The sequence below is a fragment of the Spizellomyces punctatus genome, assembly GCF_000182565.1.
Source record: "Spizellomyces punctatus DAOM BR117 chromosome Unknown supercont1.3, whole genome shotgun sequence".
NCBI lineage: Eukaryota > Fungi > Chytridiomycota > Chytridiomycetes > Spizellomycetales > Spizellomycetaceae > Spizellomyces > Spizellomyces punctatus.
In genome coordinates this window covers 535,794-557,212 of record NW_015971539.1, presented here as the reverse complement: position 1 = coordinate 557,212, position 21,419 = coordinate 535,794, and the positions used below count along the sequence as shown (strand labels likewise).

The window sequence follows — 21,419 nt, the reverse complement described above, 5'->3', positions numbered from 1 at the left end:
CTCTGCGCTTACGCTGTGCGACTAGTCCAGTTCCCAATGTCCAGAAGTCACGAGATCAGACGTTGTCATGACAACATATCGGACATTTCGCCCAAGAGCTGCGTTCTTCCAAGCAGTTTGAATTTGGAGGAAGAGTTTGGGGCAAAAAATGTCAGGCATAAGGTCACTTTCTGCACTGACGGTGCGGACGAGAACGTTGAACCAGATATGGGGAAGTCAACATAGGTATGCCCTATTTGAAATCATTAGGTATGGATAAGCGTTTAGATTGACTGACGTGTGATCTACGAATTTCGTGCAGGCCGCCAGTAGGAAAGTGCACCAATGCATTGTTTCGACCCATTGCAACTCCCGCATTTCGCACCCTAAGTCAGAGAGCGACTCGTCTTTCTGTTCCATGGACAGCGCCAATTGCCCAAACGCGACGGAATTTCTGGTCCTCCAAGACCAAGGAGGTGGAGGAACCTGTAGCTACCGCTGCACAGACCAGTGCCGTACCGACCCCACCGAGCTCCACAGACGCTATTTCACCTCCAGTACCACCTACCGACGCAATCACAACCACGACAAGCACAACCCCATCCTTTCTCTCTGATCCCACCCTTCTGGACGCAACCCTCCAACCAGCGCTAACATCCATATCCCACCTGGGGGACCTGAAAACTCTTGGCCTCTGCAACTCCACTCCCGCAGGATTAGCCCAGTCCCTTATTGAAGCTGTTTATGTCACCACAGGTCTACCATGGTGGGCTACCATCATGGCGACCACCCTCTTGATCCGAGTGGCTTTGACCCCTCTCATCCTCCGCGTTCAGCGCAGTTCGGCAAAGATGAATAACATCAGCCACAAGACCAAACCACTCCAGGACGAAATGACCCGTCTGAGAGCTGAAGGCGATATGGTCGGAGCACAAAAGGCCCTGCAGAAATTGAGGGAAGAATACAAGAACGCGGGTGTTAACCCCTTGGGAGGGTTAATTGCTCTTGTTCAAGCCCCAGTGTTCATTTCGTTTTTCTTTGGCCTTAAGGGAATGGCTGAGCTGCCTGTGCCTGGGTTTGAGACGGGGGGATTGGCGTGGTTTGCGAATTTGTCCATCCCCGACCCGACCTATGTGTTACCGATTGTGGCGAGTTTGGGAATGTTGGCTGTCATGGAGGTATGTTGTGAAAATCTCAACATGAAGGTCCCTGTCACTTATTGATGTGGATGCTCATATTTTTGGTATCTTTTGTAGCTTGGGGCAGAAATGGGAACTCAAGTCAACAATGCCCAAACAGCGACCTTTAAAAACGTTTTGCGTATAGCCTTGATTGGATCCATACCTTTCACAGCTCAACTTCCATCGGTGAGGCCCTTCATCCTAATATCTTGAGTGCCCGAACCATAATTTAATATAACTCTTTCAATCTCAGGCAATTTTCATGTACTGGATCTCCACAAACGCGTTCACACTCTTGCAAACGTTTGCTCTCAAGAACCCGTCCTTCCGACGCTTGTGTAACATTCCTGCGTTGAACCCAGTCGCCAGGGCTGTCCAGCACCAGGGAATGGCACAGATTCAGAAGCTGAGTTTCGCTGAGTCCATGAAGATGGTTAAACAGGCGGCTGAGGAGAGGAAGAAAAGGGAGGAGACTGCTTTAGAGGCTGCCAAAAAGATTCGAACGATTGGTGGAATCAAAAGAAGGGTTTAAAGTGGTGCTGTGATTGGGCATAGATGGTGGATGGTGTATAGAGCATGGGGTGGTGTTCATGGGCATGATCATAATCATTATTCTTATCCTGTTACAAGTATTACCTATGCGAGCTGCTGTCCGTTTCTTCTCTGCGTTACACCCTGCCAGCATACTCTGTACAATATCAACTATGCAACTTTCTGCTCTTTAGCTTCCCCGTCTGTTTCTGCCTGCTTTGTCCCACTCTGCACCATCTCCTCTTGACTATCTTCCATAGAACTTGAACTCCCCTTTTTCGTGCTACTCATCCGCCCTACAGCTTGCAAGGTCCTGAAAGCCTTCAACAGCTTCCCCCGAGGGGAGAATAAACTATCTGAATGAGCAGACCAGACTCGCTCAACCAGATTGGGCAGGTCATCATCTTCTGTAGGTGTAATGGAGCGGCGCGGGACGACGGCGGGGGTTTGCAGGATGGCATCTTGTTCGGTTGTGGATTTTTGTTCTGTCGGGCGTGGTGGTGTTTGTGGTGGAAGGGTTTCCTGAGCATGGAACAACCGCTCCGCCTCCCTGGCTCTAAACGAGTACTTGCACAACCAAGGATGAATGGATGCTTGGCGGGCCGTTGGTCGTTCTGCGGGTTTAACTTTCAAAAGCGATCGAATAAACTCTTTTGCTGAAATAAACGTCGTATCAATACCCCATGTAGCATCTCCCGTTCACCAAATTATTGAATCGTACCAGAATCAGATATGTTATCCCAATACGGACTGTCAAATTTGTAGTTCGCTGACGTGATGGCATCCATCAAGTCCATCAAATCCTCAGCAAAGTCGAAAGGAGGATACCCTACCAAGAGGCAGTAGGTGATGATTCCCACACTCCAAATATCGGCGGGTTTACCGTGTCCGGAGCGTTTAATGACTTCAGGTGCTGCGGGATATGCATGTTAAAAATTGGCTGTGTTTGGGGCGATCAGAAAGGAGACAACGCACCAGCGTACATGGGACTGCCACACAATGTACTGAGCAATTCATCTCCATGTACGAAATTGGACACTCCAAAATCTGCAATAACCAGATCGGCATCATCGGTACTATCCCGGTAGAGAAGATTCTCTGGTTTGAGATCCTAATACGAGTGTCATATGCTCATCAACACCCTGCCCACTCTTCCCATCGATAAAGCGACAGACACTCCGTACCCGATGCACAATATCCTTTTCATGTAGAAACGCTACAGCGTCCAGAATTGTGAATATGATCCTTGCTGCATCCCGTTCTGTGAATTTTCCTTTCTTGGCGATGCGATCATATAATTCTCCTCCGGTCGCCAGTTCAAAGACTAGGTAATGCTGCAAAAAAACCTACAGTCAATAGACCGTATAAGGAGCCCAAAGGAACTCTAGAGACCTGCAATCAAACAACCTTATCCTTTGTCTCAAACCAGTCCAAAAGAGCAATGATATGTGGATGCCGTACGGTTTGCAAGACGGCCATCTCCCTCTTAACGGCGGCTTCGACTACTTCAGGTGAATCATGCGAGGTGCGTTTTTTGATACCCTTGAGGGCTACATTGCGGCCGGTGGGGAGGTAGGTTGCTTCTTTGACGACACCAAATGTTCCTTCGCCTTTTGGGAAACGGTAAGCACCACCAAAGGAAAGAATAAGAATAAGAGGGTTTGACCTAGTATCTTGTTTGTTTTGTATAGTTTGCGTTTTGCTGCTGTTGGAGGGTCCTTTACAGCCAGATTTCGAATAGCGTCCAATAGTGTCATGGTGCAAGTAGAAATTAGATCACTGGTGAGCTGCGGGTTGCTTGGGGCTTTAGAACACTTTGTGACGCGTGCTTAGTAGCCTCCGCCTCAATAATGTAGAAAGTTTATTTTATATCGTTATTTTAAACAATCAAGAACCATCCTCAACATGCGAATCCAAGTCTTTGACGACAGTAACAGGACAATGCAAGTGATGAAGACAGTAGTCACTTACGGAACCGAGTGCCCATCTATCGAGATGACAATGATCAGAATGGCCCCGAAAGAGCAGTGCAGAGCAGTATAAACTCGACAGTTACCTTTTCAGACTGCCCAGATTTCGTGTCCCCACAACAAAGAGGCCCAAATCGGGATGTGTTTCATTAATGTACTGATCAGAAGAGCGTCGGGCTTTTTAGAATCCTGGCAGGGAGAGGAACATCTTTGGTATTGGCCATACCTCTTCAATCAACGGGCCTGTTTCGCCTTCACCTTCCACTTCAACAAATTCATAGTTGACCTGCCAACACATGATAGATGGTGAGACAGGTGACCCATGGAAGAAGAGGCGCGAGTGACCTACTTTGCCCGCATAGTTCTTTGTTAGATAACTCTTACATTCCGCTACATCTTTTTCCGCATTGGATTGGATTTCCATGTTATACGCTTTCTCCAAATGATCACTATAATCTTTGAATGTTAGAGCGATCAACTCTATACAACATCTACTAACAAAACTCACATGTAAGGTAAACTCTGCTTCGGGTTCAAAGCCACAAAATACACAATCAGCAGCTTGTACTCGACTTTAAGCTTTCGGCACAGGTCTACAGCATATTCGAGAGCCTTGTAGGAGGCGGGTGTGTTATTCGCAGCTACGAGTATTTTATATCTATCCCGGGAGAGTAAGATGGGTGTGTTTGAACCGCCAATAACATGGTATCAACTCCTTACACGCTATCCGTTTGAGTTGACATACTGAAATATACTTGCAAACGTCAAAATGTAGATGAGTGAACGAAAAGCAAAAGCGAGACGAGGCTTTTGAACGTGATGACACAGAGGGGTCAGCGTGAGTCAACGACACGCCTGATTTCAGTGTCATGGCAACAGTGTATGTCACCTTCAAATCAAGCTATCACTTCGAGTTTTTGTTTTTTACAAAGCATAATACAATGAGTTTGCAAGACTCTTCACCGTCTGCCGGTCAGGCAGAAGGACACCAGCCTACCGTTATTATCTGTATAGGTATGGCTGGGTCAGGAAAGACAACATTCATGCAGGTATGTCGTTTTTATTTTCCTAAGTTGAACCATTGTGATCTCCCCATTTACCAGCTCTTTTCTCTTTTAGCGCATCAATTCACACATTCACACTCTCAAGAAACCTGGATACGTCGTTAATCTTGATCCGGCGGTGGGACAGCTCCCATTTGGAGCTAATATTGACATTCGGGATACAGTGAACTACAAAGAAGTTATGAAGCAGTATGTTGAGTGCCGAGCTGGGTGAGGGTCAGGATGGAGTTTGACCAATTGATATGCAGATACAACCTTGGTCCAAACGGGGGAATCTTGACTGCTCTGAATCTATTCACAACAAAATTTGATCAAGTACTCAACTTGATCGATAAACGAGCCCCAACATTAGAGTAAGTTTTTGTTGTCGACTGGCGCGTTACGGACCTGGCCACCCACACACCATTTCAGCTACGTTCTCCTCGATACTCCAGGACAAATTGAAATCTTCACCTGGTCCGCCTCCGGTGCCATCATAACAGACACATTAGCCGCAACGTACCCAACCGTGGTCGCCTACATTATCGACACCCCTCGCTCAACAAGTCCCGCAACCTTCATGTCCAACATGCTTTACGCCTGCTCCATACTCTACAAAACAAAACTTCCTTTCGTCCTGGTCTTCAATAAGACGGATGTCGTGTCCCATGAATTTGCTGTCGAGTGGATGACGGATTTTGAGGCCTTCCAGGCTGCCCTGGAGGAAGATACGTCATATATGGGTGGATTGGTTAGCTCCATGTGCTTGGTCTTGGAAGAATTTTACAAAGGAATTCGGGTTGCGGGTGTATCGGCTGTGACTGGTGCGGGGATGGATGAGCTGTTCACAGCCTTTGATGAGGCGCGGAAGGAATATGAGACGTATGTAGGACATACGCTTTGCTTTTGACTTGAGATGCCTCGGTTGCTGACCTTCTGGACGTCATTGTAGTGAGTATAGACCGGAAATTGAGAGAATCCTCCGCGAGAAACAGGAACGTCAGCAAAAACAACGAGACGAAAATCTTGATAAGCTAATGCATGATCTGTCACTGGAGAAAGGACGGGAAGTGAATCTTGATCCCAAAGGTACGCATATCAGTCACTTATACCGCAACCATGGATTCTCATCATTCCTCAATAGTGGACGAGTCTCATGCAGAAGATGAGGACGAAGAGGGGATTGCAGGGGATGGTATGTCGACATGTATATCACTTTTTCTGCATGCTGGACACTCATTATGGTCATATGTAGACGCAGACGCAACCCGGGATCGAATGGAAGACATATCATTTAAACGGCTTGTAGGCAACCATGCTGGGGGATAGCGATACAGGTATATATGGAATACCAAACGGTGGCTGTCAAACGGAAACTGAGGAGTATCCATAGCGACGAGTAGCGCCTGGACAAGCATCAAATATTGTCTCTCTCGGACATGTTACCCTGTCGCCTATAGCAACGACGAGTGATTGCAAAAAACTTTCTTCACGCTATAGAAGGATGACGGCCTAGTCATCATGTGGGGTACATTATTTGTTGTGTAAATGTGCATAGGATTCTCTGCGTGTTCGGCCCTGAAATATTTACCTACAAAGAACAAAGGATGTTGGGCCTCTGAACCCTACAAATTCCAGGCTTAAATTATGAGGCCACTTTCAGTCAAACACACAGCTAAGCGGTAATGTCGAGCAACATTATATTGTCAACAATTTTCGTAACAGAACACGCAATGCGGCACAATATGCGCAAAACCAAAAGAAAATCTCGACCGTCCACCGTGGTTCTAAATATTTACACTTGATGCCAACAACACATTTTACCATGCTGATAATTCTATCTGAAAAAACAATGCTATCAAAAATATCTTGATGAGGGACGTCCGCGTTAGATACTTAACTAAGGGAAAATGTCTCCTCAAAAACTAACCCAGACACACTTCAAGGCACCGGTAAAGCCTTGAGTTCCTTTGCCATCCTCAGGTCCTTGCCCAACTCTTCCCTGGCATCATACAGGAGTTTGTACGCATTCTTCAACGTCGCCTCGGTACATCCCGCCACATTTGCAATATCCCTTGCAGACTTCATTTCATCATCTTTGGAAAGACAGCTGACAAAATAGAGGCATCCAGCAACAATGGAGATGGGGCTTTTGCCAGCGAGGGTACCGAGATGTTGGGCCCGTTTCAACACCTTTGTTGTACATGCAAATATAAGGATGGTAGCATCATTTGATACAACCATCCCATGGGCAAAGGACAATAAACGCAATGCCTTACCTCACTAGTAGCTCTTATGACATCTTGACCAACGTCCAACGCAGAAGAAAAACGGATGACATAGGAGTCTAAAGAGATTTCTTGGGAGGGCTTATCCAGGAGGGGTTGCAGGACTTTGTAGATTCGGCCAATATCCTTTTTGGACACCTTGGTGAGGGCACAAATCTCCTTGAAAGTACGGGTGTTTCCATTTTCACGACACCCAATATATATGCACGCGGCCATGATCGCTACGGGAGGTTTCCCTCTCAGAACCTTTTGATCTTCTGCTCTTTTGAACATTTGCTTGGCGGAATCAGATACTAGCTTCGATAAACCAATCCGTTCACACATGGTCTGGATTTCCTTGAACGCTGTCATCAGGTTCTTTTCGCTCTTTTGATTTGTCGCTTTGCCGTGTACCCGACTCAAATCGCGAGCTGCACCGCTACCTCCATCCCTCTGAGAGATGACGGTAGAGTCGATGTGGTTCATCCCGCCGAGGAGAGGGTCCCCAGCTGCTCCTACACGAGATGGGTCATCAGTGTTGTCGTCCGAGTTCGAGAAGGTTCTCCATTCGGACCGAGTGTCAATGATACGGTTTCCCAGCACTAGACCTTGAAGTGACAAGCAGTGTCAAGCAAATAGAAGTCATGGTTAAACAGGTAATTCAGTGAGCACACGGCACAAAGGACATGCGAGCAATAAATACCACAGTTGCCACAAATCAAGTCGCCAGCAGCAAAGTCCTCCACAATGTTTGGTACTGGGTCTTGACAGTCTTGGCAAATGAGCCGCAAGTTCAGGTCTGCGAATGGTGCTTTGGTCGCCGGTTGTTGGGAAGCCAGCTGTGTCATGACTGCTTGCACTTCTCTTCAAACGACGAACAAGAACAAGAGAGAACGCAAGCGAACGCAACTTGGCCTTATAGCCCTGCACATGTGATAGATTATGTAAGCAGTGACTATTTCAAAGCTTTTTGGGATTGTTAATTGAACACATCAATTGTTAATAGGAGGATGACTGGCTTTATGATATTGAGCGGACGCAATTGACGCAATTCAAGACTGTCAAGACTGTGAAAAGCATGAGAAAATCCAAAGAAATCATCGTTCTACTGCAAGGTGATTGGCGCTGAATTCTGCAAGGTGATGGCAAGGGCCAAATGATAATTCGATTAAACCGTTGCTCAGATCGCATCACATCGCAGCAGCGGCTCCCTCCTCAATTGGTCTTTTCTGCAACTCCGCCAAGAGGCGAGAGTGAATGTTTTGCGTAGAGGGCAGGTTTGCTGTTGACCAGCCCTCATGAGGTGAACTGCTTACGAAAAACACGTGACCACCGGCTTTGAGGCAGCAGCCAAGATCTTCAGTTTTGCAAACCTCTCTGTGGATCACAAAGAGACCTCAAACCATGACTGGCCGAAAGTATCTCAAGGATGCAAACTCCAAATTCCGAAAGCCACTGGCAAAGCAGCGGAACCCTGGCATTGCCAAGAAGGCGGAAATGATTCGACGTACGAAAATCAAAAAAGAGTATTACAAGCTATTGAAAACGGAAGGACTGGGTCAAAATGAATCGCAATTGGAGGAGGTGAGGGGCTGAGAGATTCACTGTTTTGGAGGAGCATGGGTCTCATTGCTAAGGGATGCTCCCTCTCTTCTTTCTCAGAAGGCGGATATATTTTCAAGTCAAACTGAAGAACGAACCCATGATGCACTGGAGGGATATTCGTCGGATCAGAAAGAAAAACTCTACGAATCCGCAAATGACACATCAGAAAGTGACTCTGAAAAAATTGATAAAGCAGACGTCCCCAAGTCATTGGGAAAGACAAGGCAGAGTCAAAAGAGGGAAAAGAAGAGTAAACGGTCAGGTCGCTGCTGGCATACATCCCAGCCGGAAACTTTTCATTGAAAATAATGTATTTAGACCTGCAAAGCCAAATCCATTTGGCAAGCTCATTGTGGAAGCAGAGCGCAAAAAGGCGGAACGACAAGCAGCAATAGAAGAATCCAAGCGGCTGAAAGAAGAACAGAATCAGAAACGGAAAGAGTATTATGCAAAGGTGAGGGCTTGACCAAAGTCACCAGTTGAAATGCTACTAACATTTGATGATTGACCAGCGAAACGACGTCCGGGATAAACTGCAACGAAAGACGAGGAAGGGACAGCCCGTCATGGCAAATCAGGTGTTGCACCTATTGGAAAAGATTCAGGGGATGAAATGATGACCCGTACCTGCTTCTCTTATCGCCATGTACATAGCATGCTCATCTGGACCCATATCACCTTGTATATAGTATAGTATCGTTATTTGGCATTAATCTTAGGACACCTGTGGTCACCTTATTGCTCTTTATGCTTATTTATGGACGTCCAAGCAAAATGCTAGGTCAAGGTGCGCCAGAAGGCAATGCCAAAGAGCGTTACCCATTGAAGTAATGCGCTTCTACTAGTGTCTGGTGCGCCAATGCATTACTACTGTTATTGTACGCTCCTTTCTTTCCAATCTACCCTCCCATCCTCCTCCACTGTCTGTGAGTTTGTCCCACCACCGCCACCCCGATTGCCATCCCGCTGCACAAGCCCGTTACCCCATTCCGGACCTTCGGTTGAAATCCCTTCCTTCCATCGCAGCCATCGCATACGTGGGCCCACTCGACTCCGCTCACTGACTCGGAAACCAAATATCTTTGGTGTATAGATTCTGTAATTTGACAATGGAGCCACTTGGTCATCATCGTACTCGTCATCCTCATCATCATCAAGGAAATCATTATCGTCGTATGCAGGATCCTCAGTTTCAGAATCGTCACCGTCGCGAGGGCTTCGTCGCGATATAGTTGACGCACGAGGAGGACGGGTAATCACAGGTGGAACAAGGTCGGGGTAGTTTAGAAAAAGCATGTTGGCGAATGTTGTGCCAAAGAAAGCGCCGTCGATATTTTGATATTTCGGCTAGATACAAGAGGATTTGAAGTTTGATGAGCGGCGGGGCTGATGCAGCACAATACCCGGAAATGACAAACCTCCTTAGGATGATATAAATCCCCGCATCTCGGACACAGCATCTTGACGGTATCAATCCCTGGCTGATCCGATCTCCCACAAGGCAGCACACTACATCCCCCACACAATACTCTCGGACAATGACCAAAGAGATCATTCTGATACTTGTCCCCCATGGCCTGCAACCCCTGTTTTGTCAAAATATACCGAGCATGAATCAGCCCATACAACAACTCTGCCGAGCTTTCAACAACAGTCATTTGAGGAGCATGGGTTGTGTCCTCCGGTTCCAGATCCAGTATGAGGTCCAGAGCTTCGTTATAGTAAGAGACATTGCTCGGCAGGCCCGTTAAATTAAAATCATCTTCTACAAAGTCATCGGGAACTTCGGCAAAGAATTCATGGCCTGTAATATACATCAGATATGTCTGCGGGTAGCACAAATAGACTGACCTTACTAACCTGGAAGAGAACAAAACCAACTGATCCAAGAGATTACAGACGATCCTGTACCGGAGCTGTCCGAGTACTCTTCCTCCTCCTCGTCACTGTCTGATGAGGCTGAAATCTCTTTTCAATAATTGCACACAGACCAATCTGACTGACTCTTTACACTCGATACATACGGCTTCGTGCAGCTTCTGCAGAGTTCATGGCGGCTGATTGCACTTTTGTGTGTTGCGGATGGCTCTGATCGTTGTGCGCTGTCACTGCTAGCCCTGGTATTAACACGTGACACACGCGACAATGTCGATCAGTTGTTGGGTCTGTTGCTTATCCATTGCTGACATTCAAACGATACACAGGTTGGAGGGCATTCTCAACGGAAATGCTGTTTCCAGGTTCACTAGATGTGAATTCAAGGAGGAACTTCTTACTGCATCACTACCAGCAAAACTAGCGAAAAGAAAAGGAAGCAGAAAGGCAGAAGGAAAGAACGTGTGCCGTGTAGGCCTATCGAATGGCCACATGTTATCTTCAATACCATGTGTTGCATACCACTGACTGCACCATGCCATGTACAATGCGAGCTGCATGATAGTACTTTTCGAAAGGCAGAGGTTTTTGTTCATAACGTAATGATCATATTGTCGTCAAGAAACCCAGAGATTAAATGTATGTCTGTTCTCAGCATATGCCACCGTAAAATAAGGTCCCCTACCCCAGCACGGATTTCCAGGCACATCGAATTACATTCTGGCCCCAAGAAGATTGGTAAATCCATCCATCGCGCGAGATCCGAGCAAGGATACCAAAAATGTATGTCTCCCTGTAAGAAGGGGCCTACTGGGGTTCGAACCCAGGACCTCCCGCACCCAAAGCGGGAATCGTACCACTAGACCATAGGCCCCGACGAAAATCAAGTTTCTTTGTATACATGTATATGATCGTAAAGGAGTCTTCTTCAGAACACCTCTCATGCTGTTCCTTGCGGTCGGCTGGTTAATCAAATGCCAGCTGCTCGAGGGGCCGCCGTCCAGCGGCAGCGACCAGGGTCGAATTCACTCATAGACTAGTCAAATTATTCATCATAGCATCATAGCGTACAAAAGCACAAATTTACAATTCAAATATAAGGTACAAACATCAGCAGCTGAAAATTAGATGTCTGCCATACTATACATGTACAAACAGCCGATCTTACTGCCCGGTCAAGAGCTGCTTGAACCATCGCTAGGAGGTTCTTGTCCGTTGGACGCCCGGTTCGTAGCAAAATCCCCAAATGGCGACCCGGGTCCGTTTCTATATAGGCCATCCTTCAGAGCAGTAACCGCACATGGCATACAACATCCCAAGCAACATAATGCCAAAGATAGGACCACAAATACTGGTATAAGCACCACAGCCGCAGGTGGAATGCCGTGCACACCCTGCCATTCGTTTTGCAGCCTTACTACCAGCAACCCTATGCCAGAGTAGAATACCGCCGCAAGTATACAGAATCCGACGAGGCGAGCATAGAATGCTGCTCGAAGCTCGGGACGAACACTCAGTTCAGTTGCTGCGAGACGGCGGATGCGGATATAATCAAAGATAAGAAGTGTGAGCTGCAAGATTCCCCAGATCCAAGTTGGTAGGAAGACAATGCGCCAATCCCAGGCGATGATGTCGTCGAGTTTGAGTACGAGTAGGACGCATTGCAAAATTCGCAGAACGGACAGATCGTAAGCATCCACCGCAAGGAGTATCTTCTCTTCTGAGGATAGTGGACGTGTGGGTGTAAATTGCTGTGATTCGGGATCACTGTTTGGAGCAAAGGGTGTAACGGGCACACCCTTTCGAAGCCACGACGCAAGGTCGTACGAGACCATGACCAAGTTGCATACTTCGACCGCAAACCAGGAGGCGAAGACTGCAGCCCAGCTCCAAGAAAGCTTTCCATCAAGTCTCAAGACTACCAAAATCTGGAAGGCAATGACCAAGCCCACTACTGCTAGTCTCACCAACTTCCTCCATGCCCCTTGCTTCCGTCTCCTTGCTTTCATCTCCTCTCTTCTCAAAATCCTTTCTGATCGATCTTCATTGAAACCTCCGCTGTAATTTCCGGTGTCATCTTCCACATCATCCAGCTCAACATAACCATCTTCGTCACCTGCTGGCGCAGTCAGGACGCCCAGCACTACAATGGCGTCGACAATAAAAAGTGGGATTGCAACTACACCCCAAGACCATGCCACTTTGTGATCAGCGCGAAGGGACACGAAAGTCGGAAATAGGATTAGGATGGCAAAAAGGATGGATCCAAATATAAAGAAGGAATTGAGGGCGAGGAGGAGGTCCGGGTCAGCAAAAGGTGTACCGGCCATTTGCGACAACACGTTGATGCCATTTTCGCCCTGGACGCATTATTAAATATACAGGCAAAGGAGATGTACAGGTAACAAATTCAGAAGAGACGAACTCACATATTGATCATAAATCTTTCTCTTTTTTTCGTCACTCAACACTTCATACGCTTTGACAATTCCTTGAAAGACTTCAGTGGCATTCGGATCCTGACCGGTTTTATCTGGGTGGTAACGGAGCGCCAGTCGACGATAAGCCTACAAGTAGTGCATAATCTTAGACAAAGTAAACCACGGTATAAAGAATTAGTGAGACGCAAGTACCTTTTTTATTTCGTCGGGAGTTGCCGATCTCTCCACCCCAAGTATCTATATCATGCGGTTATTCATGTCTCAGTTATCTGCATCAGACGACGCGCAGCAGGTATACCACATACTGCATAATAGTCGGTAGTCGGTTGCGGCTCGGGAAGGTTCATGGTCAACGGGAGATGGCCATGGGCGGAATTGTTGAAAGCCAAAGTCTTCAGCCTCAATGAAGCACTCCTTTGATGCCTTCACGTGGCACGGATGACACACACCTCCGATTTTCAAACGACAGATCACCGCCCACCATGCCCAACATCATTGCAAGATTTCAGGCTCGCCTGGCACTTGGCTCTCACCCACCCAATGTACCACCAATTATCTTGCACTCCAGACCCTCTTTAGATACAAAAAAGCCAGCTGCGGATATATTTCACGATAATGATCTACAAAGAATTCGGTGGGCGTTAAGGTTGAAGGACCTGGATTGGTATGAATGTCCAGGACTGGATGGGGGAGCGGTGCATCGAGTTGCTGGGACAAGACTTGGAAAGATCCCTGTGCCTATTGTGCAGATAGGAAAGGACATGTACTGGGGAGTAGGAAGCGTTATGAGAGCTTTGGAGCGGAGGTGAGTCAGGCTCGTTGTTTTTCTCAGGATGATAGGAGGAACTTAGTTTCTACATAGATTTCCGTACCCTACACTCTATTCCGGTCCCGTTGCAGCCGCTGGGTCACAAACACATACTCGGCACCACGAAGGTCTCTCTGCCGCCCTTACGAGTTGGTGCGATAAAGTATTCCGACCCGCTCTCGTTCCTCTCCACACCAATCCTCGATACCCAGTCGCCCAAGCTCATCCCGTCCACTTTCATCTCCAAACTGTTGAATCCATGCTAACTGAATCCACTCCGATGTCCACAAATGACTTTACGTCCAATCGATCTTTCATCGTGGATCAAAGTGAATCGCCAGAGTCAACTCAATGGCACGGCATCCACAGATCGACCACCCATCCGCACATGACCGACCTTATGCTGGGATCCACAGCTCTTTTGGCTCGCTCTGTGCCTTCTCTTCGTTCCACATGGACAGAAACCTATCCGCTCACTGCCTCCTGGCTCGATCGCCTATTAGATTACTTGGAGAAGCGGACGGAAACAGGGGTTGCGATTTCAGCTGAGGATGCTGTACAAGTGCTAACGCGGAAGTTTACAGTGGGAGAGTGCGGAACAGTTCCTCCGCAGTCTGAGATTGTGGAGGTGGAGCTGCAGAATGGAGCTACCATTAGCGGCCAAGTAGTGACTGCGAGCAAATGGGACGTGACGCTTGGAAGGACTGAAAGTGTCGTCGGGGAGGAAGGTCAGGTGGAGTCGATCTGCTCCGTCACGCTGCCAAAGGATGAGATTGGTGTTTATAAAATTGTTGAAACATCAAAAGGTTTGGGCGACAAAAAGATCAACTACATAGATTGATTCAAAATGTCCATCCGAAGGGGGGTTGGAGCATTTGAAAAATGGGTTGCCCATTCAACTGCTTCTCTGTCTGGCAAAGGGCGTAGATGTGCATTACTCTAGATCGTAAATGCTTTGAGAATAACATAGAATAGACTCCAACCAAACTTGGTGTGGGACATCTATAAATGGACCAATGAAGTGGAATCCAGGTACCATCCAAAATGTGTAAGATTCATATTAGCTTTAACATGCAAAATATCGACGGGTATATATATCAGTTATATCTAGGGAAATTACTGTGTAGTTTTACGTCCTTGTAGTCTCGCCGATCTTCTTACATTTCTTGGCGACGTGGTCAACTCAGGGGTGGTGTCCCTCTTCCGGCGCCCTCCAGAAGTACGCCGACCTTTTTTACCACTTCCTTTGTCATCCTCCTGATAATGAACGGACCCAGTACTACTCCTTCTATCCCCTTCAGTATTCACATCCGTCATAACACTATCCGCATTTGAATTAAGGCGAGAGTTTTCGGCCGCAGGGGCATGTGTTGGCGCCCCGGGTGTGCTCACAGGGGAGATATTTGCTGTCGCAGGACTGTCATCAAAGTTTGAATGCATTTTCGTTTTCTTCGGAGTTCGCGGCAATGGAGGGGTAGACTCTCGTTTCCGGTTTTTCTTTGCCGGTGATAACAACGTGTCGCCGCGTATGAACTGAGGTATGGGATCGACTGTATCAGGTGCCATTGACAGAGGTGACCCATTGGAAGCTTGTGATTTCTTGCAAGGGCGGGGTCAGTCAATAACAGAGGGTGTATTTCGGGAACTGGTGAACCAACCTTCATCCAGGGGTGATCAAGGGCCTGATCAACAGTAAGCCGCTTCTCAGGGTCCACAGTGAGAAGGCCCTTTATCAGATCAATAGCTGAGAAAAATAAGTCATAAATGAACAGAGCCTGTAGCCAGCTGCCGAACTGCAACTAGCATACCTTCTGGGGATACACGGTCCCACCATGGCGATTGGAACTTGTATATCCCTTGTCGGATCTGGTCTGGCATACCCGGAGGACTGAGCTCTTCGGAAAAAGGAGGAAACCCGCACAAACTGCATCCCATTGGTTCACAATAGCTAAAATAGGCATCTAGCAACAGAACGTGAACCCACCATATATACAAAATAACGCCGCAGCTCCAAAGGTCTACAGCCTTCGTATACGCGCGCCCGGTGCTAGGAGCCAAAACCTCTGGTGCAACGTAATTTGGAGTCCCTTTAAAGCTGGCTAAATTAGATTCCATACGGCCAAACGGACAAGTGCCCGTAAGTGTGACTTTCCATTCCACGTACCACATAATGTCCCATAAAATGAATCTTCCCCGGCTAACTTTGCAAGTCCAAAATCCGATATCTTTATCCGCAAGTCTGCAAGATCCCTCGAGACGAGAAGTATATTTTCTGGCTTCAAATCTGGGGGCCGGTCATGTCAGCAGAGAGGCCGTACAAGTCATGCTGCTTGCCAAGCAAACACGGGAATGGTCTTACCTCGGTGTGTTATCCCACGGTCATGCAAATACTACAGTGAGGAGGACATAAGTCATCACTCGCGAATGCAAAAGAATCTCCTGGACAAACCTTCAGGGCTGAAAACAATTGAAACATGACCTTTCTCGCTACACTTTCCGAGAATTTCCTATGTTCCACTATTGCGTCAAAAAGCTCGCCCCCTTGCACCCTACAAATAGATTAGTATAGTTAGAGGCGAAGTCGCGAATATAAAAGGTGAGGTGAACTTCTGCTCACTAACAGTTCCAGCACAATGTATACATATTGAGCTTCGTCATAAACGCCGTTAATTGAGACGATATTTGGCTTTGGGGTATAAAAAGTTAGTATGGTATCCGCATCCAGCACTTGCACGGGAACATACGTGTCTAAGACCCATAAGAATGGCTATTTCCTGGCGCAGGTTTTCTATAAACTTTGGCTTTGCCCGTATTCTACTTTTCAGGACCACCTTAATGGCGACTTTTTCTCCGGTCTCTCTATCAACTGCAAGCTTCACGGTAGCGAAATTGCCACTGCAAACATAAGATTGAGCGAATCGCCGAGAATGTAAGTTTCAAGAAATGGGAGTGTCTACCTTCCGATAGATTTCGTGATCAGGTACTTGTCATGGATACTCTTCCGGGCGAATAATTGTAAGTACCGTGTGCTGATCGTAGCTTAAAGCGCATCCAAAGACTCACATCTCCACTGGCGTGAGATTTCCTCATTCGTCGTGGAAGTTGAAACATGTAAACTGGACTTGAACTCGTTAACCGGCTGGAAATTACAGGCGATCAATGCACAAGCTACCCACATCGATCATCAAAAGGCTCTCGATTTGTCTTTTGTGGATCAGATATAGCCAGCTGTATCTCATCCCCATGTTGAAGACGGTATTGCTTGTTACGGCCGAGGTGTTTACCGTTGATAAACGTCCCGTTGGTGCTATCGAAGCAGGACAGTTGTTAAGGATACCTTGCCAGACCATACCCCAGGAAAATCAAGTAGCCAACCTTAGGTCTTCTATGAAGACGCATTCCTCCATGCAATTCAAGTGGTCATTCCAGCAATTCTCCTACAAATAGGTTGAATAAACAACACACAGGTGGAACATACCAAAGGTGACCTTGACGCTACCTTATATATCAGACAATGTCTGTTGGAAATTTGTGGGTTGGTGAATCTGATATCACACTCTAGATGACGTCCCAGTAGATAGCCGGCTCTGCTTGGCGCAGCAGAGTTCTGTTCATGACTGGCAAGGGCTTTGGACAATAAAAAGTCGTCATAGTCCGGGTTCAGGGATCTTAAAACACCCCAAACTGACGGACTTTCTTCCTCTTCATTCACCGCTGGTGAGAACGTATCCAGCGTCTCCCCAGCAGGTTGAGTAGCTTCCAGGTCCTTGTCGTTCATTCGAAGCGGAAGGTGAGCAAAGGACAAGCTGCCCGTCCGATATCGTCGTGTGAGCTGACACTCCACTATTCCTCACGTGCAAGTAAGATGGGCAATATTCGCGCATACCCAAAAGTTGAATTAAAAAACACTACTGGAAGCTATTCAAAGGGGCCTACTGGGGTTCGAACCCAGGACCTCCCGCACCCAAAGCGGGAATCGTACCACTAGACCATAGGCCCCGATGCATTTGGCGGAATCCTGAAGATCATATATCTTATACTGACTTCCTCAAACACCAAACCGTGTATATAATCGTCCTTTGGCATTTATCTTGTAATTGTCATCATCCAAGGTACGAAAGGTGCGCAGGAAAGCCGGCGAGAAATGTATTGGCGAGGCGTCAATGATAAGTATAGTATCAAGTACGTAAAGTTGTTTGCATGGGTCATATAGAGCACGTGATACGTCGCTTCGGTAAGCTCTTGTCCCGTTGACCGTCTTGCACTTCTGGCAGGATTGTATGATAGGCTTTACGACCATCTATTGCGCGGTTCCATAGTGCACAAGTGCGCGATGATGGCACAAGGAAATTCACAGGTACAGATAGATTGCTCCGGCCTGCAAGTCAAATGGCGAGCGAGACTGGCCAAGCCAGCCGCTAAACAGGCTGGCCCGCCGCCCTCATATCTGGCACTTGGGGGTCGCTGCCGATTCACGGCTCTTTCACTAATAGCTGCCTGTATTTCTTTGCCTTATGCAGGACTTTTTCAGAATGGATGTACACGACTGGAGATATGAAATGCGACGAGAGATGCAGGAGATCCTTCCTGGTCTTTGGCTCGGCCCATATCAGTGTTCAAAGAATAAGGAGCTACTAAAGTCAAAGGGCATAACGCATGTACTATGCATACGAGATTCAAACGAGCGACATGTCGTCAAAACCACTTTCCCAGATGACTTTGTCTATCATGTCATGTATGATATCAGTCGTGTTTCCATGTCCGATGGTAGGAAGATGAGAAGATATCTGACCTCCTTTGTTGTTTCTTGATTTTCTATCAGAGAGGTGTCCGAATCCCCCATGCAAAACCTAATACCATACTTTCCCGACGCGAAGCAATTCATCGACTATGCACTAGAACAGGGAGGCCGTGTTCTTGTCCATTGTAATAGCGGCATATCTCGATCACCTTCATTCGTTGTCGCCTACGTCATGATGTCGCAGCGATGGGGCTTCCAAGAATCTTTCACATTCGTTCAAAATAAAAGATTTTGCATGAACCCTAACGAAGGATTCAAATATCAGTTGAAGGTCAGTAGAGATCTATGTTGGAAGTCTGTATATATCTGTGGCCAACAGTGGTGTCATAGGAATTTGAGCCAATCTGGAGAGCCAGCGATGACGAATTCATCAAAAAATATACCCATGAGCAGATTTTACAACAAGGAAAACTCAAACGGATGATTGATGATGATGGCAGTGACGAACAAGACGAGATGGTTTGTAGGATTGATTTCATTGCGGGCCCCAACAGCTGGCTTACAATTAAGTTTTCGCAGCAAATTGCAGCGTAGACTTTGCTGACGTGTGTTAATTGCGAGACTGCATTCTTCTTCGATTCTTCTGTTCCAACAACACACAGAGGACAACGTGATTTCTCAATGTAAATAGTATTGCGATTTAGCCATGAAATATTTAAATTTATGATATCAACAGAAGTTTGGACAAAAAAGCGTAGAATCTTCTCAAGTACATCAGCCGATCACACAGCTTTGCATGTGTGGCTGCTTGTTCTGATTCCCTGGCGTTCTGGATGTGCCGGTCGATTTGAGTTCCGGGCTTCAACCTTTCACCCCATATTAGCACACAAGTCACTACTTTTCGCATGCGGAACATCAAAGTCTAACAATATCTCACCACTGCATATTCAATGAAGGCCGATTTGCGCGGTCACTGAAATTTGTGAATGAAAGTTGTTTTGGCTCATCCGAAGGAGTGCTATATCGGTCAATGACCTCATGTGCTTCGAACAAGAGTGAGTCATAGACTTCATTCAGCTCTTCGTTCAAAATCCCTAGTCCTCGCATAAACGGTAAAGAATCCTTTTTGAAGGTGTTGACGGAAGACCGATACGCTGTATTCAGAATTATGGCAACTGGTTCCACACTGTTGGTCGTTTGTTCGAGACTCATTCCCGCACAGAGCATCTCCTCCCGTGAACCACAGATTGGGTGCGGTGAGCCCGTTAGTGAACGAGCAAGCAAAAGCAGAGCCTGGATGGATGTGATTAAAATTAGACAACCGCACATAGCCGGAGAGGATATGGGGAGCCTTGCTTCACCTTCGCATTTCTGGAAATAGGGCTGTTACTATGCTTATAAGATAACTCTAGTAGCTAGTTTCGAGATATTGGTGAGAGGCACTTCCGGCTATTAAATAATTGAACTTTTGAGGTCACCTCATAATCCCATCGTGTAAACGCCCGCTCGCCCCAGTTTCTCCGCGTTGCTGCAACCACATCTAGTCTTTTGTGTAGCCAAGTGAGATGATTTCTGCACTCGAAGAGCCGCTTTTCCAGTTCTCGATCTGACATCGTCGCCATGCGGAGACCAGCTGAGCTTGTGAGAGGAACGCTAGTTGCACGCACTGGTTGTGAGGAAGTTCCCGAGGTCACGTCTGGCTGGGGCACTGTATTGTTGAGTTTTGCTCTTTTGGACTTAGGACCATCTGTCTCGTCATACTCATGTGATGTACGCTTTCGAGAGAGGGCATGTGATGCCAGTTCTGTTGTAGCATCGGAAGAAGGGCACGTTGGCTGAGCTTGAATTTTTTGACACATACCCGGAGCTCGGCATTCAGTATGGTCCGGTTGACAGGGAGCAGCACCACTCTGGTCTACAGTGGCCTGTTTGGCGTTTTTGGCAACCCGTTTCCGTCTGCGATTTTTCTTTCTGCCTGTGGGTTGGGGAGCTACAGACAGCTGTAATGATGCTTGATTTCCAGCATGCTTCAGGTCGGTACTGGACAGTATGGACGAGACAACATTGGTCTGACAACATTCACTCTCAGTGTGAGAGGTTGCCCTGGCGAGCCCACTCGCACTAAGAGAAGGAGCTGGGGCCATCGGAATCCGTTCCGGGTCTTTGTCGGAAGGTTCCACTGGCATTTCGGTTGCTTCTGGGCCAAGTGGTTCAAGGATTCCCTCATGCAGCGCATTTCCTACCGCATCGGATTAGCCGCCTGTCCCTTGAGCTTTTTCACGGAAGGGAGTAAAATCACCTCTTGTCGCTAGAATGTGCTTGATTTCGTGGCATAGACTGATCTGGTTGGCCACATATCCTCGGTCATCAATCTCTTTTTCGAATGCCAACTTGTTCATGGTTAGATGCCACTTTGGCTCAATATCAGATAAGTACAGGGGGTCGTACCATTTCTGAGCCATCGATTTTGGCCGGGTGGACAGGGAGACCGCATATTTGCCTGGCCTTGGCATCCGTGACATTGAAGAACCCACAAGATTTACACCTTGTGCCTACACTTTCCAAACTCGTTTTCCGCTCATTCAAGATTGAACTACGCGTCGCCAGATCTTCCCCACTAGCATCTTTCACCAATGAAAGAGTCTTGCACACCAGAGCCAAACAGTTTTCGCAAGGGAAGAGTGTGGTAGCGCACCTGGCGCTGCAACCAGAGTGAGAAGAGTCCACCAGTACATAGCATCAGAATGCGTCTTACAACTCACCAGAAAAGCTCACCATGACTATCGAAATTTGACAATCTCCGCACCTGAATTGACGGTGCGGCAGTAGAGCACACAGAGTTGGGACACAGGAACTGTTTTTTAGCGGGCAAGATCATTAGGCATAATGGTGTGGGCGGGCGGGAGCACATATCAAGATGCCAGCCACTACAATATCACGTGACTAATAGCCGACTTGGTACCCATTGTTTTGTCCGA

The 21,419-nt window shown here is 47.2% G+C and overlaps 12 protein-coding genes and 2 non-coding genes across 14 annotated transcripts; 5 read left to right on the top strand and 9 right to left on the bottom strand.

Moving 5' to 3' along the window:
- Positions 1-118: 118 nt before the first annotated feature.
- SPPG_01887 (YidC/Oxa1 family membrane protein insertase) lies at positions 119-1,789 on the top strand. Its single transcript, XM_016750198.1, has 4 exons — positions 119-225; positions 302-1,157; positions 1,236-1,346; positions 1,414-1,789. Exons 1-4 carry the CDS (start codon positions 149-151, stop codon positions 1,690-1,692), a joined length of 1,323 nt encoding a protein of 440 aa, XP_016610845.1. The 5' UTR covers positions 119-148; the 3' UTR covers positions 1,693-1,789.
- Positions 1,790-1,862: 73 nt separating this feature from the next.
- SPPG_01886 (CAMK/CAMK1 protein kinase) lies at positions 1,863-3,448 on the bottom strand (the record flags this gene model as incomplete). Its single annotated transcript, XM_016750197.1, has 6 exons — positions 1,863-2,347; positions 2,413-2,604; positions 2,667-2,802; positions 2,876-3,025; positions 3,099-3,301; positions 3,358-3,448. The coding sequence occupies 6 exons, from the start codon at positions 3,446-3,448 to the stop codon at positions 1,863-1,865; spliced, it is 1,257 nt and encodes a 418-aa protein (XP_016610844.1).
- Positions 3,449-3,578: 130 nt separating this feature from the next.
- SPPG_01885 (uncharacterized protein) lies at positions 3,579-4,404 on the bottom strand (the record flags this gene model as incomplete). Its single annotated transcript, XM_016750196.1, has 6 exons — positions 3,579-3,678; positions 3,748-3,818; positions 3,888-3,947; positions 4,011-4,110; positions 4,170-4,319; positions 4,382-4,404. The coding sequence occupies 6 exons, from the start codon at positions 4,402-4,404 to the stop codon at positions 3,579-3,581; spliced, it is 504 nt and encodes a 167-aa protein (XP_016610843.1).
- Positions 4,405-4,539: 135 nt separating this feature from the next.
- On the top strand, positions 4,540-6,343 carry SPPG_01884 (GTPase NPA3). Its single transcript, XM_016750195.1, has 7 exons — positions 4,540-4,710; positions 4,781-4,914; positions 4,974-5,078; positions 5,137-5,586; positions 5,657-5,793; positions 5,849-5,899; positions 5,960-6,343. Exons 1-7 carry the CDS (start codon positions 4,603-4,605, stop codon positions 6,031-6,033), a joined length of 1,059 nt encoding a protein of 352 aa, XP_016610842.1. The 5' UTR covers positions 4,540-4,602; the 3' UTR covers positions 6,034-6,343.
- A 40-nt stretch (positions 6,344-6,383) lies between these two features.
- SPPG_01883 (transcription factor TFIIB) lies at positions 6,384-7,854 on the bottom strand. Its single transcript, XM_016750194.1, has 3 exons — positions 7,675-7,854; positions 6,984-7,579; positions 6,384-6,897 (listed from the first exon to the last, which is right to left on the bottom strand). The coding sequence occupies exons 1-3, from the start codon at positions 7,817-7,819 to the stop codon at positions 6,646-6,648; spliced, it is 993 nt and encodes a 330-aa protein (XP_016610841.1). The 5' UTR covers positions 7,820-7,854; the 3' UTR covers positions 6,384-6,645.
- Positions 7,855-8,358: 504 nt separating this feature from the next.
- Positions 8,359-9,324, top strand: SPPG_01882 (uncharacterized protein). The gene is made up of 4 exons (XM_016750193.1): positions 8,359-8,555; positions 8,634-8,833; positions 8,895-9,030; positions 9,089-9,324. Exons 1-4 carry the CDS (start codon positions 8,376-8,378, stop codon positions 9,191-9,193), a joined length of 621 nt encoding a protein of 206 aa, XP_016610840.1. The 5' UTR covers positions 8,359-8,375; the 3' UTR covers positions 9,194-9,324.
- Positions 9,255-10,737, bottom strand: SPPG_01881 (uncharacterized protein). Its single transcript, XM_016750192.1, has 4 exons — positions 10,601-10,737; positions 10,437-10,535; positions 9,995-10,380; positions 9,255-9,923 (listed from the first exon to the last, which is right to left on the bottom strand). The coding sequence occupies exons 1-4, from the start codon at positions 10,626-10,628 to the stop codon at positions 9,450-9,452; spliced, it is 987 nt and encodes a 328-aa protein (XP_016610839.1). The 5' UTR covers positions 10,629-10,737; the 3' UTR covers positions 9,255-9,449.
- Positions 10,738-11,253: 516 nt separating this feature from the next.
- SPPG_10044 lies at positions 11,254-11,325 on the bottom strand. Its single transcript has one exon. It is a non-coding gene; the product is annotated as a tRNA-Pro (tRNA).
- Positions 11,326-11,475: 150 nt separating this feature from the next.
- SPPG_01880 (uncharacterized protein) lies at positions 11,476-13,278 on the bottom strand. The gene is made up of 4 exons (XM_016750191.1): positions 13,198-13,278; positions 13,085-13,129; positions 12,881-13,018; positions 11,476-12,811 (listed from the first exon to the last, which is right to left on the bottom strand). The coding sequence occupies exons 1-4, from the start codon at positions 13,237-13,239 to the stop codon at positions 11,627-11,629; spliced, it is 1,410 nt and encodes a 469-aa protein (XP_016610838.1). The 5' UTR covers positions 13,240-13,278; the 3' UTR covers positions 11,476-11,626.
- A 64-nt stretch (positions 13,279-13,342) lies between these two features.
- On the top strand, positions 13,343-14,800 carry SPPG_01879 (uncharacterized protein). The gene is made up of 2 exons (XM_016750190.1): positions 13,343-13,697; positions 13,755-14,800. Exons 1-2 carry the CDS (start codon positions 13,375-13,377, stop codon positions 14,539-14,541), a joined length of 1,110 nt encoding a protein of 369 aa, XP_016610837.1. The 5' UTR covers positions 13,343-13,374; the 3' UTR covers positions 14,542-14,800.
- On the bottom strand, positions 14,725-17,512 carry SPPG_01878 (CAMK protein kinase). The gene is made up of 14 exons (XM_016750189.1): positions 17,200-17,512; positions 17,076-17,137; positions 16,877-17,007; positions 16,764-16,816; positions 16,658-16,698; positions 16,445-16,595; positions 16,322-16,386; positions 16,150-16,249; positions 16,060-16,090; positions 15,865-15,984; positions 15,685-15,787; positions 15,509-15,624; positions 15,359-15,444; positions 14,725-15,299 (listed from the first exon to the last, which is right to left on the bottom strand). Exons 1-14 carry the CDS (start codon positions 17,476-17,478, stop codon positions 14,817-14,819), a joined length of 1,821 nt encoding a protein of 606 aa, XP_016610836.1. The 5' UTR covers positions 17,479-17,512; the 3' UTR covers positions 14,725-14,816.
- Positions 17,513-17,627: 115 nt separating this feature from the next.
- On the bottom strand, positions 17,628-17,699 carry SPPG_10043. Its single transcript has one exon. It is a non-coding gene; the product is annotated as a tRNA-Pro (tRNA).
- A 272-nt stretch (positions 17,700-17,971) lies between these two features.
- Positions 17,972-19,408, top strand: SPPG_01877 (uncharacterized protein). The gene is made up of 5 exons (XM_016750188.1): positions 17,972-18,057; positions 18,221-18,435; positions 18,523-18,772; positions 18,832-18,960; positions 19,021-19,408. Exons 1-5 carry the CDS (start codon positions 18,034-18,036, stop codon positions 19,033-19,035), a joined length of 633 nt encoding a protein of 210 aa, XP_016610835.1. The 5' UTR covers positions 17,972-18,033; the 3' UTR covers positions 19,036-19,408.
- Positions 19,113-21,319, bottom strand: SPPG_01876 (uncharacterized protein; the record flags this gene model as incomplete). The annotated part of the gene is made up of 7 exons (XM_016750187.1): positions 19,113-19,307; positions 19,379-19,734; positions 19,803-19,856; positions 19,920-20,680; positions 20,741-20,831; positions 20,890-21,142; positions 21,204-21,319. 7 exons carry the CDS (start codon positions 21,317-21,319, stop codon positions 19,163-19,165), a joined length of 1,776 nt encoding a protein of 591 aa, XP_016610834.1. The 3' UTR covers positions 19,113-19,162.
- Between the last annotated feature and the right edge of the window lie 100 nt (positions 21,320-21,419).